Genomic DNA, 16,309 nt, shown 5'->3' on the forward strand with positions numbered 1-16,309 from the left:
TTTTTTTTGGGTTTTTTTTTTTTTTTTTGGTTTTTTTTTTTTTTTTTTTTTGGTTTTTTCCGAGGCAGGGTTTTTCTGTATAGCCCTGGCTGTCCTGGAACTCACTTTGTAGACCAGGCTGGCCTCAAACTCAGAAATCCACCTGCCTCTGCCTCCCAAGTGCTGGGATTAAAGGTGTGCACCATGACACCCGGCAGCAACAAACTTTCTTAAGCACAGAGCCATCTTTCTAGCCCCCCACCCCCACCCCAAGTGATTTTTGAGAAAGTGGAAATGGTAACAGAAAGGACAAACTTCATAAAAGATAAAAGCAAGAGATCTAACATCTGAATAATAGTTCAACAAAATTAGAAGAAAATGTAATTTTGATTTCTCTGCCCTTTAGGCACAGAAGCTTGTGTCTAAATTGCAGGGTTATGGTCTGACAAATGCATCAGTAGATGATTCCATCATTGTACAAGCATCACAGAGTAATTGCACAAGATTACTTAAATGGTAAAGGTCAAGAGGGGACATAGATTTCAGAGGTGAGGGCCTAGAAGATGGCTCATGGTTACGAGCACTTGCTGCTCATGCAGAGGACCTGCATGGGTTCATTTCTTAGCATACATGTGGTGGCTCACAACCATCTGGAACTCCAGTTCCAGGGGCTCCAACACTCTCCTCTGATCTTCATAGGTTCCAGATATGCATGTAGTGAACATACACACATGCAGGCAAACACTCATATACAGAAATTCAAAATAAATCAGGCTTCGTAGAATGGGGGGTGGGGTAATATAAGACTGACGCTGACTAAAACAGTATACTGTTTTATAGTAATTTTTGTTGTTTGTTTTTATAGTCAAGGTTTCACTGAGTGTCTCTTGGTGTTGTCCTGCAACCCATTCTGTAGACCAGGCTAGCCTTGAATTCCCAGAGATCTGCCTGTCTCTCCCTACTGAGAGCTGAGATAAAGGTGTACACCACACCTAATATTTTTATTGAGGTTTAAATTATATATAAATACATAGAGTATGTATCTGTGGGAAGGGTTATGTGGCCCCACTCATGTGCGTGTGTTCGTGTGTATCCATTCTCCATGATTTGTCCTGGAAACCTGATTGGGGTGACACTGCAATAAAGAAATGACAGACACTGAAGAACAAACAGACACACGTACAGAAAAGCTGAGATTAGATGGCCTGTGCTTACTCCAATGGAGGGCACCCACTCCACAACCTGGCAGCTCAGTGAAATTATTTAGGGCATAAGGAGGAAGAGGTAACAGCTCTCAGTGGGAAGCCTTAGGTTACTGTCATCCTGGAGGAGGAGGCCACAGTTGCCAGTTCTTGCATACTGGTCCATTGTTAGTAAACATTCATACTTGGACCGGAGGAAGGCCTTGCCAATTCCTCTGAGCCTCCCCTGGGGAAGGCTCTGCCACTCCCATGAGCTTAAGTCATTGTGTCCTTGACATAGCTGTGCCCATATCAACAGTACACATTCACTCACTTCATGACTTCTCTTCACACATTGTTGGAGGAAGTGGTACATATGTATGACAAGCTGTGGAAGTCAGGGGACACCTTCGGGTGTTTGTCCTCAGGTGCTTTTGACCTTCTGTTTGAAACAGTTTCCCATTGGCTTGGAACTTCACCACATACCCCAGGATAGCTGGCTTAAACACCTCCAGGGATCTGCCTGTCTCACCTCTTGTCTCACCATTGCTGGGATGACAGGTGTGCACTACCAGGCCTAGATATTTATGTGCTTTGTGGGGATCTCAATTCAAATCTTCATGTTTTCAAAGGCAGATACTTTACTGACTGAGCCACCAACAGCTTGAGATGTAATTTTCATTCTATTCACTTGTTACCTAATTCAGTGGCTTTTAGTGAACTGCATTATTTATTCTTTTAAATTGTCATAATATACTTTTATATCAAACTTTCTTTACTTTTTTGAGATCAGGTCTTATTTTGTAGCCCTTGCTGGCCTAGAACTTGATGTATAGATCAGGCTGGCCTCACACTTTGGTCTCCATAGCACATACACCATTACACTCCCAGAGCACTGCACATGAGTTCTTTCATATTCTGCCACAACTTATTTTTCATTTTTAAAATGATCATTTTAATACAGGTAAATTGTTATCTGATTTGCATTTCCACAATGGTGCTGAGCATCTGTTCCTACGCAGTTCATCTCTGGAGAAATACGCCATTTGAATTGGGTTTTTTGTCTTTCTTGAGTTCATGTGAGATACTTCTTTATCATAACCTGGTAGATTCATTTTTTATCCTTCATACTTTAATTCTCCTTTTTTGTTTTATTCTTTTCTTTTGATGGAGTGCATTCTTCTACATCTTTTTGAGGAAGAGCAATTTGGGTGTAATTTTTTTAAAAGAGCACACAAATCTAAAAATATTTTTATTTTTATAATTAAATGGTAATTTTGAGGGGTATGATAGTCTACATATTTTTTTACAAATCCTCTTCTCTCAGTATATTGAAGGGGATGCTGCAGTAGAGAGACTCAGCCTGGCTCTGCTCTCAGTAACATGAACAGCATTCTGTGTTCTTAGTACTCTTCATACAGATAAAACCACATTCTTTTTTTTTTTAATTAGGTATTTTCTTCATTTACATTTCAAATGCTATCCCAAAAGTTCCCCATACCCTGCCCCCCCCCCAAAGCCACATTCTTAAATAGGCCACAGAAAAGGATTTCAGAGCCGTACTAAAGCAGGATTAGCTGTCTTATTAAGTATTTACTACAGGGAGAGATACTAAGAAAAGGATAGTATACGCTGAAGACATGTTGGCTTCTCAAGATAAATATATGGTTTTCTAATTTATAATGCTCAAAGGACAAAATTTGTAACAAAATATAAAAATTAAAGAAAGCTTAAAACTTAAATAAAAATATGAAGTTTTTTATTACTACTGGTTTATGTAGTTCTCTGGGTTTTTTTTAAAGATTTATTTTTATTTTATGTACATGAGTGCACTGTAGCTGTCTTCAGACACACCAGAAGAGTACATAAGATCTCATTACAAATGGTTATGAGCCACCATGTGGTTGCTGGGAATTGAACTCAGGACCTCTGGAAGAGCAGTCAGTTCTCTTAACCACTGAGCCATCTCTTTAGCCCTACATAGTTCTCTTATCAGAAAGAATCTCCCATCAGGCATGGTGGCATACACCTGTAATCCCAGCATTGAGGTGGAGGCAGGCGACCAGGAATTCAAGGATAATGTTGGCTATATAGCAGATTTAAGGCTAGCCTGGGGTACATGTGATCTGTGATATATTTACAGGCATAAGAGGTGAGTAACCATACCCGTGTTAGAGTCCCATGGTGTATGTGTGGTGGTCAGAGGACAGCTTTGAAGAGCTGGTCCTTCTTTCTACTTTTATGTGGGTTCCGGGGAATTGAACTCAGCTCCTCAGACTTGCTTGGCAAACCTCCTCTACCCACTAAGCTATCTTATTGGCTTGGATTGGAGCTTCTTCATTCCTAGCCATCAGGACAAACAAACCAGATTCTAGAATGGAGGGCTTTCCCCCTTTTTCATGCCCCCTTAATTTTTTTATTCTGCTCATTGCTCCACTGTGTTACAGCCTTCAATGTTATTCTAATCCCTTCATGTGACCTACTTTCTCTAATTAGAAGCTTGTATAATCCTTATCCCTAGCATTTTATATTTTATTTTATTCTGATTCTCCTCTCATATATTACATCTTGACAAGTTTCTCTTTCCATCTCTCCTCCCAGTCCCTTCCTTCTCCAACATTTTAATTTTCATGTTGATGTGCCTTTTAAGGATTTATATCTTAAGTAGTCAGTTTTGGACTTGATTTTATCAACCCTGCATAGGTTAATCACCTGTCTTTTTAGTTTTGACATTTTGTTTAGCCCTTTATTTATTTATTTATTTTTTCCATTGCTGCCTGTTGTTGTGGGTTTACTCCTTTTAGAAAATCGACCTTGATCCAGTTGGTGATGGTGCATGTCTTTAATCCCAGCACTAAGGAGGCAGAAGCAGGTGGATCTCTGAGTTCAAGGCTAGCTTAGTCTACAAAGCTCCTTCCAGGACAGGCAGAGTTACAAAGAAAGCCTGTCTTAGAAACAGAACAACAGTTGTAGTAGTAGTAGTAGTAGTAAGTCAATAGAAAGAAAAATTATCTTTAATAAGTTTTGTAGAGGACTAAAGTAAATATGTGTTTAATAAATTTTTACTCTAAACTAGTCCTTTGCAGTGTTCTGTTGGATGAATTTATTGATAAATATTATGTACAACTATTAGATATTACAATACCACAGTTAAGAACATTGACATGTAAAAGTAATTTGTAGAGTTTTCTTATACATACAGATTTTATTATAACAGATGTACAAATACAAAACAAAAACTTAAAGGCTGGGCATGGAGGTGCTAATCTTTAACTCCACGCTGGAGGCAGAAGCAGGGGAATCTCTGTGTGTTTGAGGCCAGCTTGGTGTATGTATCAGTTTGTAAGCCAGCCAGGGCTACACAATGAGGTCTTGCCTCAATCAATCAATCAATCAATCAATCAATCAATCAATAAGAAAGAAAGAAGGTAACTACCAAGTTATTTCGTCATGCATACATGTGTACACTCTAGCCAGTAATGTTTATGCTGTCCATTCTTCAGATGTTCTGAATCTGTCAGGAGAGGAGAAAGATACTGCAGTGTAGTTTCAATAGTATTTTCTCTTATTACAATGAAATGGAGGAGTTTTTCTGTTTAAGAGCTATGTATGATTCCTATCCAGTGAACTGTTTGTCTCCCTTGCTTACCAGCACATACTATTGTTGACTTTTTTTCTTTGGCAGGTCTTTTTTTCTAGTGCTTTCTAAGTTACTCTATGGTCTAGTACATGGTTTATATATGATTCCCGTGTCTGGGTTGCCATTGATTTTGCTTCTTGCTCTTTTCCCCTCTAAGTCCATTCTCCTTCATTGTCCTTGGTCTCTAGGAGAGTTTTCAAAGATATTTTATGTGATCAAGCATACTAGTTTTTCCTTTTGTGATGTATTATTGTATAGTATTTGGAAAGGACTTCTTTCTACCCCTGGAGAATAGTTTCTTTTATAATGGTTGTACTTTCTTTTTTTTAATCTCTCTCTCTCTGTGTGTCTCTCTCTGTCTGTTTCTCTCTGTCTGTCTCTGTCTCTGTCTCTCTCAGTGTGTGTGTGAGTGTGTGTGTGTGTGTGTGTGTAGAAGTTAGTCTTCTTCTACCATGTGTCTGGGGAACAAGCACCTTTACCAACCTAGCTATCTTCCTGGGCCTATATAATTTCATTTAACATTTTAAAAATATTTGATTCATTTTTACTTTACTGTTGTGAAACTATCATATGGCTATGCTATTTTTTCCACATAGCTTCTCAGGTATCCCAATATCATTTATTAAATAAATAATTCTTCCTCCTAATGTAAATTATTTCTTTTACTATAAGTGCTACATTATCAATCAAAGTTTTTATATTAAGGAAATGTAAGGCATATTATGAAGAAATGATTGTATTGAAATTATTTACTTGCTATTTCTTACATTGTAGGAGAAGCAACAAAACAGGAGTGAACAATATAAGGATAATACCCCATCTATGAAAGTAAACATACAGACCAATTTGAAACGTCTCTGTGCAGATAGTACTGGAGGTACCAGAGCAGAAGATAAGGATATAAACCAGGCTAGAGAGCTTCGCAGCTATAAGCCCAGTGAAATCATGTCTAAAGCTTGTGCAAATGAAAACCAACTGACGACTCTGAAAAAGAACACAAATCCAGTTAACACGTTCTGTAAGGAGAAAGGGCAGAATAAGATTGTACATGAAACCACTCCAAGCTGTGCTCAAAACTTAAACGAGGAAAAAACCTTTGACCAAAAGGATTCTGTTTCTCAATCAAGGTATGGTCTAATGATTACAGGGCTTATTTACTCAATAAGTATTTATTTTGTGTGTCATGCTGTTAAGCACTGTGGATACAGGAATGATTAAACATAGTATTGGGAGGAGCCTAAAGTAGGAATTCCCTTTGTTTATCCTTTTACAGTTTCATCCATATAAAGTGTACTTTACCATATTTCCCCTTCAGAATATTCTAATTCTTCTCCTCTTCCTGCCAATCCCTTTCTTCTTTCTGATATGTCCCCTTCTAACTTGTGTGCTGGGCTGCCTCTAATTAGAATTGCTTGTCATGAGTGTAGATGTGAGAGGAAATAAAATTGAGATAGGATCTCTGACATCCCAAGCTGGCTATGTAGATGAGGGTGACCTTGAAATTTTGATCTTCCTACCTCTGTCTCCCAAGTGCTGATATTTGATAACCACGCCCAGTTTTTTGCAGTGCTGGGGATTGATTGAACCCATCACCCGCTGATATTGGGTAATTTCTCTACCAACTGAACTATATATCCCCAGCTCTAAAGTTTAAAAAAAAAAAAGATGACCAATGAGTTTGGAAGAGGGCATATAGATGTTAGGTTATCAAAGGCTTTCTATGTTCTCAGGTTTGGGGGTTTAATTCACAGGATGTGGAGAACCACTAAAGACATTTTTTTATTTATTTTCTTTTTTTGAAACAAGAACTCACGAATTACAAATAACAAACAAACAAACAAAAACAAAACCAACAACCTTTCTTTACCAACTACCTGAATAGTCCAGGATGACCTTGAACTTACCCTGTGTGTACTACTATCCCCTGCCCCCCAGTTTAAATGGTGCTGGTGATCAAAACCAGGGCTTCATGCATGTTAGGCAAACATTCTACCAATTGAATTCTATCCTAAGCTCCTGAAGACTTTAAATTGAGTGAAATACTTGTGCTTGATGGTTATATATCAACTTGATACAAGCTAAAGCCATCTGAATGGAGGGAACCTCAGTTAAGGAAATGCCTCCATAAGATCAGGCTATATGAAAGCCCATAGGACATTTTTTTTTTTCATTAGGGATTGATGGGGGAGGGTCCAGCCCATTGTGGGTGTTGCTATCCCTGGGCGGATGGTCCTGGATTCTATAAGAATGCAGGCTGAGCAAAAATGTGAAGCAAACCAGTATCAGCACCCCTCCATGACCTCTGCATCAGCTTCTGCTTCCAGTTACCTGCCCTGTTTTGAGTTCCTGTCTTGACTATATAAGCAGCACCATTTCTGGGCTTGGGGTCTCTTCGCCTCTACAATCAAGCTCTCCCAATAAACGTGTGCAGAAGGATCCTGTTGCAGCGTCGTTCTTCCTGGCCAGTTGGGCGCGCGCAAGAATTGCAAATACTCATTTGGAAATTTACTGTGGTGAAAGGAGTAGAGTGTGATGAAAATCAATTTGGGTTTGCTTTTGATTGTTTATTTTTGAGGCCGGGTATTTCTGTGAAGCCCTGGCTGTCCTGGAACTCTATCTAGACCAGACTGGCCTCGAACTCAGAGATCCTCCTTACTCTGCCTCCCAAGTGCTGGAATTAAAGGTGTATGCCACCTCCATTCTGCTGGGTTTCCTTTAATTCCCCCAATTCTGTTTCCAGTACTGCCCTTTCCCCTTACAGGTAGCAAGTAGGGTGCAGACTGGCAGCTTTCCTTCTTACACCTTGGCTTGTATTTGTCTAACAGCCGTTGTACTTGAGGATTGTTGTCTGATTGCTGGGGAGACTAAATATGAGGCAGATGGAGTACACTGTCACTCCTTTCCTCCTTTGCAAGACTTTTTTCTTCAAGTTCAAGGACAATTTTATTAGAGTGTGAAAGGAAACCAAGTCAGGCAAGCTGTAAATCTCAGCAGCTGCCAGGATGAGAGATGGAGAAGAGAAGAGGGCAAGCTATGAGTTAGGGGCTGCGAAAGCTGGCATTCGGACACAGCAGAGTCGGTCAATAGGAGCTTTGAGGTGGGAGAGGAGGAGGAGGATGTCAAGGAAAGAGAAAAAGTCCAGAGTGTCAGAGGAAGCACGCTTAGGCTTTTGACCATTGTCCAAAAAAACCAAACCAAACCAAACCAAAAAAACTCAAAGGAAAATTTACACTTTTGTCAGAACTCAGAAAATTAGGAGGCTTAGGAGTGTGGCATGGGAGCTCTGTCTTCAAGACCATTCTTGGGGAGACTGTAAAATGCTCAGATGTGTTTTGGGGCCAGCCTTCTTGCCTTCTACTCCAAGGCTTTCACCCATGTATTCATTCATATTCATTCTCTTTCTCTCTTGTATTGGCCCTGTCCTTATTAGAGTAAAGGCAGAAGGATAAAAAACAAATTCGGGCAGTGGTGGAGCACACCTTTAATCCCAGCACTTGGGAGGCAGAGGCAGGTGGATTTCTGAGGCCAATCTGGTCTACAGAGTGAGTTCCAGGACAGCCAGAGCTTTACAGAGAAACCCTGTCTCGAAAAAACAAAACAAAAACAACAACAACAAAAAACAAAACACAAATTCAAAGTTACCCTCTAGTTTCTCAAGTTTAAGGTCAATCATGGATACAGAAGACTAAAAATAAATAAAAATTTTAAAAGGAGCCCTGTCTATTAGTGTTTTTACAATATTTCTCTTCATCTTCTTTTGCTCTCTAGAGTCTTATTTCCTATGACTATTGCAGACCCTATTTTGGCCAAGTTTGTTGATGTAGTGGTCAGCCTCTGTCATTATAGCAAAATGCCTGAGGCAGTTAACTTTTAAAAGGAAAAGGTTTATTTTGTCCCATGCTTCTGAAAGTTGAAGTCTGAAATGGTGGTCTAGGTACCCTTTGCTTTTGAGTCTCTAGCAAGGGTAGCACAACATGACAGGTGCATCTGCTGGAGCAAACCACCTACCTCATGATCCAAGAAACAGAAGAAATAGGACAAGCTAGTCACACAGTCCCCTTCAAGGGTGTATACCTGGTGACCTTAAGACCTTCTACAAGGCCCCACTCCTGAGAATCTCAAAATCTCCCAGTAGTGCCCAGGGCTTGAGTAATGGGCTTTGGAGGAACATTTGACATTGAGATTATAGCAGTAGGTTTTGGATCCAGCGCCATCTGTCTGTTGGACACTGAGAATGACACTACTATTTAAAATTCCCCCCACACTACAGAATCTTTGCTTCTAGTAACGTATCCATTTTCTTACAGTGACCGGGTCCTTAAACATCTGCCTCATACTGTCAAAAATAGAAAGCAGGTACCAGAAACAGGTATGGTTTAAACTGCTTGTTTGTTTGATTGATTGTTTCTAAGAAAATAGGTAACGGATGCTTAAAACTCAAGTGTAAATTGGTCCATCTGCCCTGTGTAACTCTGGCACACCCATCTTAAGTACTACTTACTCATATCCAGGATCTTTCTCTTTATCCACTAGTATGACTGGGTATATAGCACTGAGAGAAAATGTATAAAAGTCTGAGACTTAATACACCTTATACATTTCAGAGCCTTTTCATTAAACAACAACAACAAAAAACATATGTTTTGGTTTTTTTCAGATCCATTTACATTGTGTTTAGACATAATAGATAGAGAAGTTGGTACTCAAGCAACTGACAGCTGTTCCAGAATGTTAAAATATAAGTGCTCAGGTAAAATTTTTTTAAGATTTATTATTATTCATAAGTATACTGTAGCTGTCTTCATACACCCCAGAAGAGGGCATCAGATCTCATTACGAGTGGTTGTGAGCCACCATGTGGTTGCTGGGATTTGAACTTAGGACCTTCAGAAGAGCAGTCAGTGCTCTTACCCACTGAGCCATCTCGCCAGCCCATAAATATTTTTAATTATAATAATTTTATAATTGAATCTGTATCTACTATTTGTTAGCTAGAATTTATAACACTTCTGCCTTAATTTCATCTCCTTTGAGTAAATGACAATCTGAATTTTGAATAAAAGCGTTCAAGTTAATGTTCTCTATTTACATTAGGCCATGCCTAATGAGTAAATGTAATTAGTCTGTCTATTATTTATTGTTTTGTTTTTATCATAACACCATCTATAACTTTAATGTGCAAGATAAATATGTTTATAGAGAGTAGAAAAAATATTTACTATTATTATGCTCTAAACAGGTATTAAATGTCCCATAATAGTTTTATATTTATAATTTATTAATGTTCATAGTGTGCCATGCCCCATTACTTATTTTTTCTGTAAGGTCTCATTGCACTGACCCCAACCTTTCTATTCACAGCCTACCATTTCTTCATTTTCATGCTCACTTTTTAATGCACCCTGCTTTATGGAAAAATCTGAGGTTCCTCCATGTTCAGTTGAGAACATCACCATTCTATTTTGGATGATGACATGCATCTGTTACACTGAGGCTGATGTGTAACCATATGAATCCCATGTCCTCTTTCTTCTGACTCATATAATTGTGAACTCCTTTCTGCAGTCCCTTCTTTAAATCATCACAGCCCTGTTCCAGCCACTTCAGAGACTGAGGGAGAGCTGGGAGGTGGTGAACACCGTTAAGCCCAGCACTTGGCAGGCAGAGGCAGGCATCTCTCTGAGTTTGAGGCCAGCCTGGTCTACAGAGTGAGTTCCAGGACAGCTATGACTACACAGAGAAACCCTGTCTCAAAAAAATAAGAAAACAGAGAGAGGGATTGGGTGGAGATTGACACGGGAAGGATCATTAGAGCCTAGGAATTCCAGTCTAGTTGGGCAAGGTAGTACTTCCGCATCTCTCAAACATACAAACAAGCGAAGTCAGTGTCTTAGTGACAGTTCTATTGCTGTGAAAAGACACCATGACCAAGGCAATTCTTATGAAAGAAAGCGTTTAATTGGTGGCTTGCTTACAGTTTCAGAGATATAGTCCTTTATCATTATGTGGGGAAAGCAGGACAGCATGCAGGCAAGTGCTGGAGGAGTAGCTGAGAGCCACATCCTGATCTGTAGGCCAAAAGACAAACACTCTGGGCTTTAGAAACCTCAAAGCCCCCTCCCATCAAGTGACACACTTTCTCCAACAAGGCCACACTTCCTAATCCTTCTCTAGTAGTGCCATTCCCTGTGACTAAGTGTTCAAATACATAAGCTTGTGGGGGCCATTCTATTCACACCACCACAGACAGAATTAATATGAAAAATGTGGTTTCATCTCATTTCTTTTTTTCTGCTTTTGAAACAGGCTATCACACTGTAATCCAAGCTGGCCCAGAACCCACTATATAGCCTAGGCTATCCTGAGATTTAGCTGTGAGCCACCAGTCCTAGATTAACCTAATATTTCAGTGCTAAAAGTGTGGCCTCCTTAAAGTTGTTCATGTCTAATAGATGCTGATCATTTTTATACATTCCTTATAAATTTCATAGTATTTATAGTACCATCTTAAGTTCATTGCAAAATATCTAGGTAGATAGTTTGGGCTATTATATCCATTTTTCCTACCTGAACCATGCTTATTTTTTCTCATCTTAAAAAATATATATACTTGGTACTATTTGCTTTCCCTTTAAATATTCATCTACTCTACTTTCCTTTTTTTAAGAGAAAGGGAAGGAGGGAGGGAGGGAGGAAAGGAGAAAGGGGGGAAGAGGAGAATTCCTTGCATGTATGCCTGTGAAATCACTTGTGCTTTTCAGTTTCATGATGTCCCATTTATCAATTGTTGATCTTAGAGCCTGAGCCATTGGTGTTCTGTCTAGGAAATTGTCTCCTGTACCAATGTGTTCAAAGCTATTTCCCACTTTCTCTTCTATTAGATTTAGTGTTTCTGGTTCTATGTTGTGGTATTTGATACACTTGGACTTCAGTTTTGTGCAGAGTGATGAGTTTTGATCTATTTGAATTCTTCTACTTGCAGGCATCAGTTAGACCAACACTTTTTGTTGAAGATGCTTTCTTTTTTCCAGTGTATGTTTTTTTGGGTTCTTTGTCAAAAATCAAGTGTTGATAGGTTGTGTGTGTTTATTTCTGGGTATTCAGTTTGATTCCATTGAAGAGCCTGTTACCGATACCATGTAGTTTTTATTGCTATTGCTCTTTTGTACAGCTTGAAGACAGGGATAGTGTTTCCTCTTTTTATTGTTCAAGATTGTTTTAGATATCCTGGTGTTCTTTGTTTGTTTTTTCATATGAAATTGAGAATTGTTCTTTCAAGAGCTGTAAAGAATTTTGTTGGAATCTTGATAGGGATTGCATTGAATCTGTAGATTGCTTTTGACAAGATAGCCATTTTCACTATGTTAATCTTACCAATCATGAGCATGGAAGGTCTTTCCATCTTCTAAATCTTTCTCACTTTTTTTCTTCAGAGACTTGAAGTTCTTGTCGTAGAGGTCTTTCACTTGCTTGGTTAGGGTTACACCAAGATATTTTATATTACTTTTGGGTATTGTATCCCTAACTTCTTTCTGAACCTGTTTATCACTTGTATAAAGGAGTACTACTGATTTGGTTTTTTTTTTGGTTTTTTGTTTTGTTTTTAGTTAATTTTGTATCCATCCACTTTGTTGAAAGCGTTTATCACCTCTAGGAATTCTCTGGTAGAGTTTTATCCCTCACTTATGTATGCTATCATATCATCTGAGAATAGTGATACTTTGAATTCTTCCTTTTCAATTTGTTTCCCCTTGATTTCCTTTTGTTGTCTAATTGCTCTAGCTAGAACTTTAAGTTCTCTATATAAGAGATATGGGAAAAGTGGACAGCCTTGTCTTGCCCCTGGTTTTAATGGACTTGTTTTAAATTTCTCTCCATTTAATTTGATACTGCCAATTGGCTTGCTGTATGCTGCCTTTATTGTGTTTAGGTATGCACCTTATATCACTGATCTCTCCAAGAATTTGAACATGAAGGGGTATTGGATTTTGTCAAAAGCTTTTTCAGCATCTGATGAGATGATCATGTGGGGTTTTTCTTTCAGTTTGCTTATATAGTTATGTTGGTGGGTTTTCATATATTGAACCACCCCTGCATCCCTGGGATGAAGCCTAATCATGGTGGATGATGGCTTTGATATACTCTTGGATTCAATTTGCTAGTACTTTATTGAGTATTTTTGCATCAATGTTCATAAGGGAAATTGTTCTGAAATTCTCTTTCTTCGTTGATTCTGTGTGGTTTTGGTATCGGGATGACTGTGGCCTCATAGAATAAGTTTGGCAATATTCCTTCTGTTTTTATTTTGTGAAATAGTTTGAGGAATATTGATATTAGCTCTTTTTTGAAGTCTGGCAACATTCTATGCTAAATTCATCTGACCCAGAGTTTTTTGTTTGGTTTGTTTTGTTTTTTATTATTATTATTATTATTATTATTATTTTGATTGGGAGACTTTTAATAACTAGTTCTATTTCCCTAGGGGTTATAGGACTGTTCAGATAGTTTACCTGATCTTCATTTAGCTTTGGTAATTGGTATCTGTCTAGAAAATCATCCATTGCTCTTCCGGCCTGACCAGCACCGAGGTAGCTAGAGTGCAGGGTCGGCTGACACCCGCCAGCTACCCACGACCCCTGCCACAGGATTTTGAGACTTCTGGTGAGTGGAACACAGCTTCTGCTCCAGTCCAATCACGCAGGACCTAGGGCCACAAGCCTCATCCGGTCTGACCAGCACCAGGGTAGCTAGAGCGCAAGGTCGGCTGACACCCGCCAGCTACCCACGACACCCGCCACAGGATTTTGAGACTTCCGGTGAGTGGAACACAGAGTCTGCTCCAATCTTTAAACAGTGACAACGATAACAACTAACCCCAGAGATTACCAGATGGCGAAAGGTAAACGTAATAATCTAACAGAAACCAAGACCACTCACCATCATCAGAAACCAGCACTCCCACTTCGCCCAGTCCAGGGCACCCCAACATACCGGAAAAGCTAGACACGGATCTAAAAGCATATCTCATGATGATGGTAGAGGACATCAAGAAGGACTTTAATAACTCACTTAAAGAATTACAGGAGAACATGGCTAAAGAGTTACAAGTTCTTAAAGAAAAACAGGATAACACAATCAAACAGGTAGAAGTCCTTAAAGAAAAACAGGAAAACACATCCAAACAGATGATGGAAATGAACAAAACCATACTAGACCTAAAAAGGGAAGTAGACACAATAAAGAAAACCCAAAATGAGGCAACACTGGAGATAGAAACCCTAGGAAAGAAATCTGGAACCATAGATACGAGCATCAGCAACAGAATACAAGAGATGGAAGAGAGAATCTCAGGTGCAGAAGATTCCATAGAGAACATCGGCACAGCAATCAAGGAAAATGTAAAACGCAAAAAGATCCTAACTCAAAACATCCAAGAAATACAGGACACAATGAGAAGACCAAACCTACGGATAATAGGAGTGGATGAGAATGAAGATTTTCAACTCAAAGGACCAGCAAACATCTTCAACAAAATTATAGAAGAAAACTTCCCAAATCTAAAGAAAGAGATGCCCATGAACATACAAGAAGCCTACAGAACTCCAAATAGACTGGACCAGAAAAGAAATACCTCCCGACACATAATAATCAGAACAACAAATGCACTAAATAAAGATAGAATACTAAAAGCAGTAAGAGAAAAAGGCCAAGTAACATATAAAGGCAAGTCTATCAGAATTACACCAGATTTTTCACCAGAGACTATGAAAGCCAGAAGATCCTGGACAGATGTTATACAGACACTAAAAGAACACAAATTCCAGCCCAGGCTACTATACCCAGCCAAACTCTCAATTAACATAGATGGAGAAACCAAAGTATTCCACAACAAAACCAAATTCACACATTATCTCTCCACGAATCCAGCCCTTCAAAGGATAATAACAGGAAAAAAACCAATACAAGGACGGGAACCACACCCTAGAAACAACAAGAGGGTAATCCCTCAACAAACCTAAAAGAAGACAGCCACAAGAACAGAATGCCAACTTTAACAACAAAAATAACAGGAAACAACAATTACTTTTCCTTAATATCTCTTAATATCAATGGACTCAACTCCCAGATAAAAAGACATAGACTAACAAACTGGCTACACAAACAAGACCCAACATTTTGCTGCTTACAGGAAACTCATCTCAGAGAAAAAGATAGACACTACCTCAGAATGAAAGGCTGGAAAACAATTTTCCAAGCAAATGGTATGAAGAAACAAGCTGGAGTAGCCATTCTAATATCTGATAAGATTGACTTCCAACCCAAAGTCATCAAAAAAAGACAGGGAGGGGCACTTCATACTCATCAAAGGTAAAATCCTCCAAGAGGAACTATCAATCCTGAATATCTATGCTCCAAATACAAAGGCAGCCACTAAAGTTTCATTAAAGAAACTTTAGTAAATCTCAAAGCACACATTGCACCTCATACAATAATAGTGGGAGACTTCAACACACCACTTTCACCAATGGACAGATCATGGAAACAGAAACTAAACAGGGACACAGTGAAACTAACAGAAGTTATGAATCAAATGGATCTGGCAGATATCTACAGAACATTCTATCCTAAAACAAAAGGATATACCTTCTTCTCAGCACCTCATGGTACCTTCTCCAAAATTGACCACATAATTGGTCACAAAACAGGCCTCAACAGATACAAAAATATTGAAATTGTCCCATGCATCCTATCAGATCACCATGGACTAAGGCTGATCTTCAATAACAAAATAAATAATAGAAAGCCAACCTTCACGTGGAAACTGAACAACACTCTTCTCAATGATACCTTGGTCAAGGAAGGAATAAAGAAAGAAATTAAGGACTTTTTAGAGTTCAATGAAAATGAAGCCACAACATACCCAAACTTATGGGACGCAATGAAAGCATTTCTAAGAGGAAAACTCATAGCTCTGAGTGCCTCCAAAAAGAAACTAGAAAGAGCACACATTAGCAGCTTGACAACACACCTAAAAGCACTAGAACAAAAGGAAGCAAATTCACCCAAGAGGAGTAGACGGCAGGAAATAATCAAACTCAGGGGCGAAATCAACCAAGTGGAAACAAGAAAAACTATTCAAAGAATCAACCAATCAAGGAGCTGGTTCTTTGAGAGAATCAACAAGATAGATAAACCCTTAGCCAGACTCACTAGAGGGCACAGGGGAAGCATCCTAATTAACAAAATCAGAAATGAAAAAGGAGACATAACAACAGATCCTGAAGACATCCAAAACACCATCAGATCCTTCTACCAAAGGCTATACTCAACAAAACTGGAGAACCTGGATGAAATGGAGAAGTTCCTAGACAGATACCAGGTACCAAAGTTGAATCAAGATCAGGTTAATGATCTAAACAGCCCTATATCCCCCAAAGAAATAGAAGCAGTCATTAATAGTCTCCCAACCAAAAAAAGCCCAGGACCAGATGGTTTAGTGCAGAGTTCT

General features: G+C 39.0%; 1 protein-coding gene across 5 annotated transcripts in view; it reads left to right on the forward strand.

Annotated features, from left to right (window-relative positions):
* The window catches only part of Terb1 (telomere repeat binding bouquet formation protein 1), a 56,421-nt gene that overhangs the window by 26,140 nt on the left and 13,972 nt on the right, over window positions 1-16,309 (forward strand). For all 5 annotated transcript variants that reach the window (XM_029480331.2, XM_021170431.3, XM_029480333.2 and 2 more), the window contains 3 exons: window positions 5,575-5,927; window positions 9,108-9,169; window positions 9,458-9,550. In XM_029480331.2, the coding sequence (XP_029336191.2) occupies window positions 5,575-5,927; window positions 9,108-9,169; window positions 9,458-9,550 (508 nt within the window). The remainder of the gene's footprint in view (window positions 1-5,574; window positions 5,928-9,107; window positions 9,170-9,457; window positions 9,551-16,309) is intronic.

The sequence above is a fragment of the Mus caroli genome, unplaced genomic scaffold, assembly GCF_978045245.1.
Source record: "Mus caroli unplaced genomic scaffold, Mus_caroli_1 scaffold_10, whole genome shotgun sequence".
Lineage (NCBI taxonomy): Eukaryota > Metazoa > Chordata > Mammalia > Rodentia > Muridae > Mus > Mus caroli.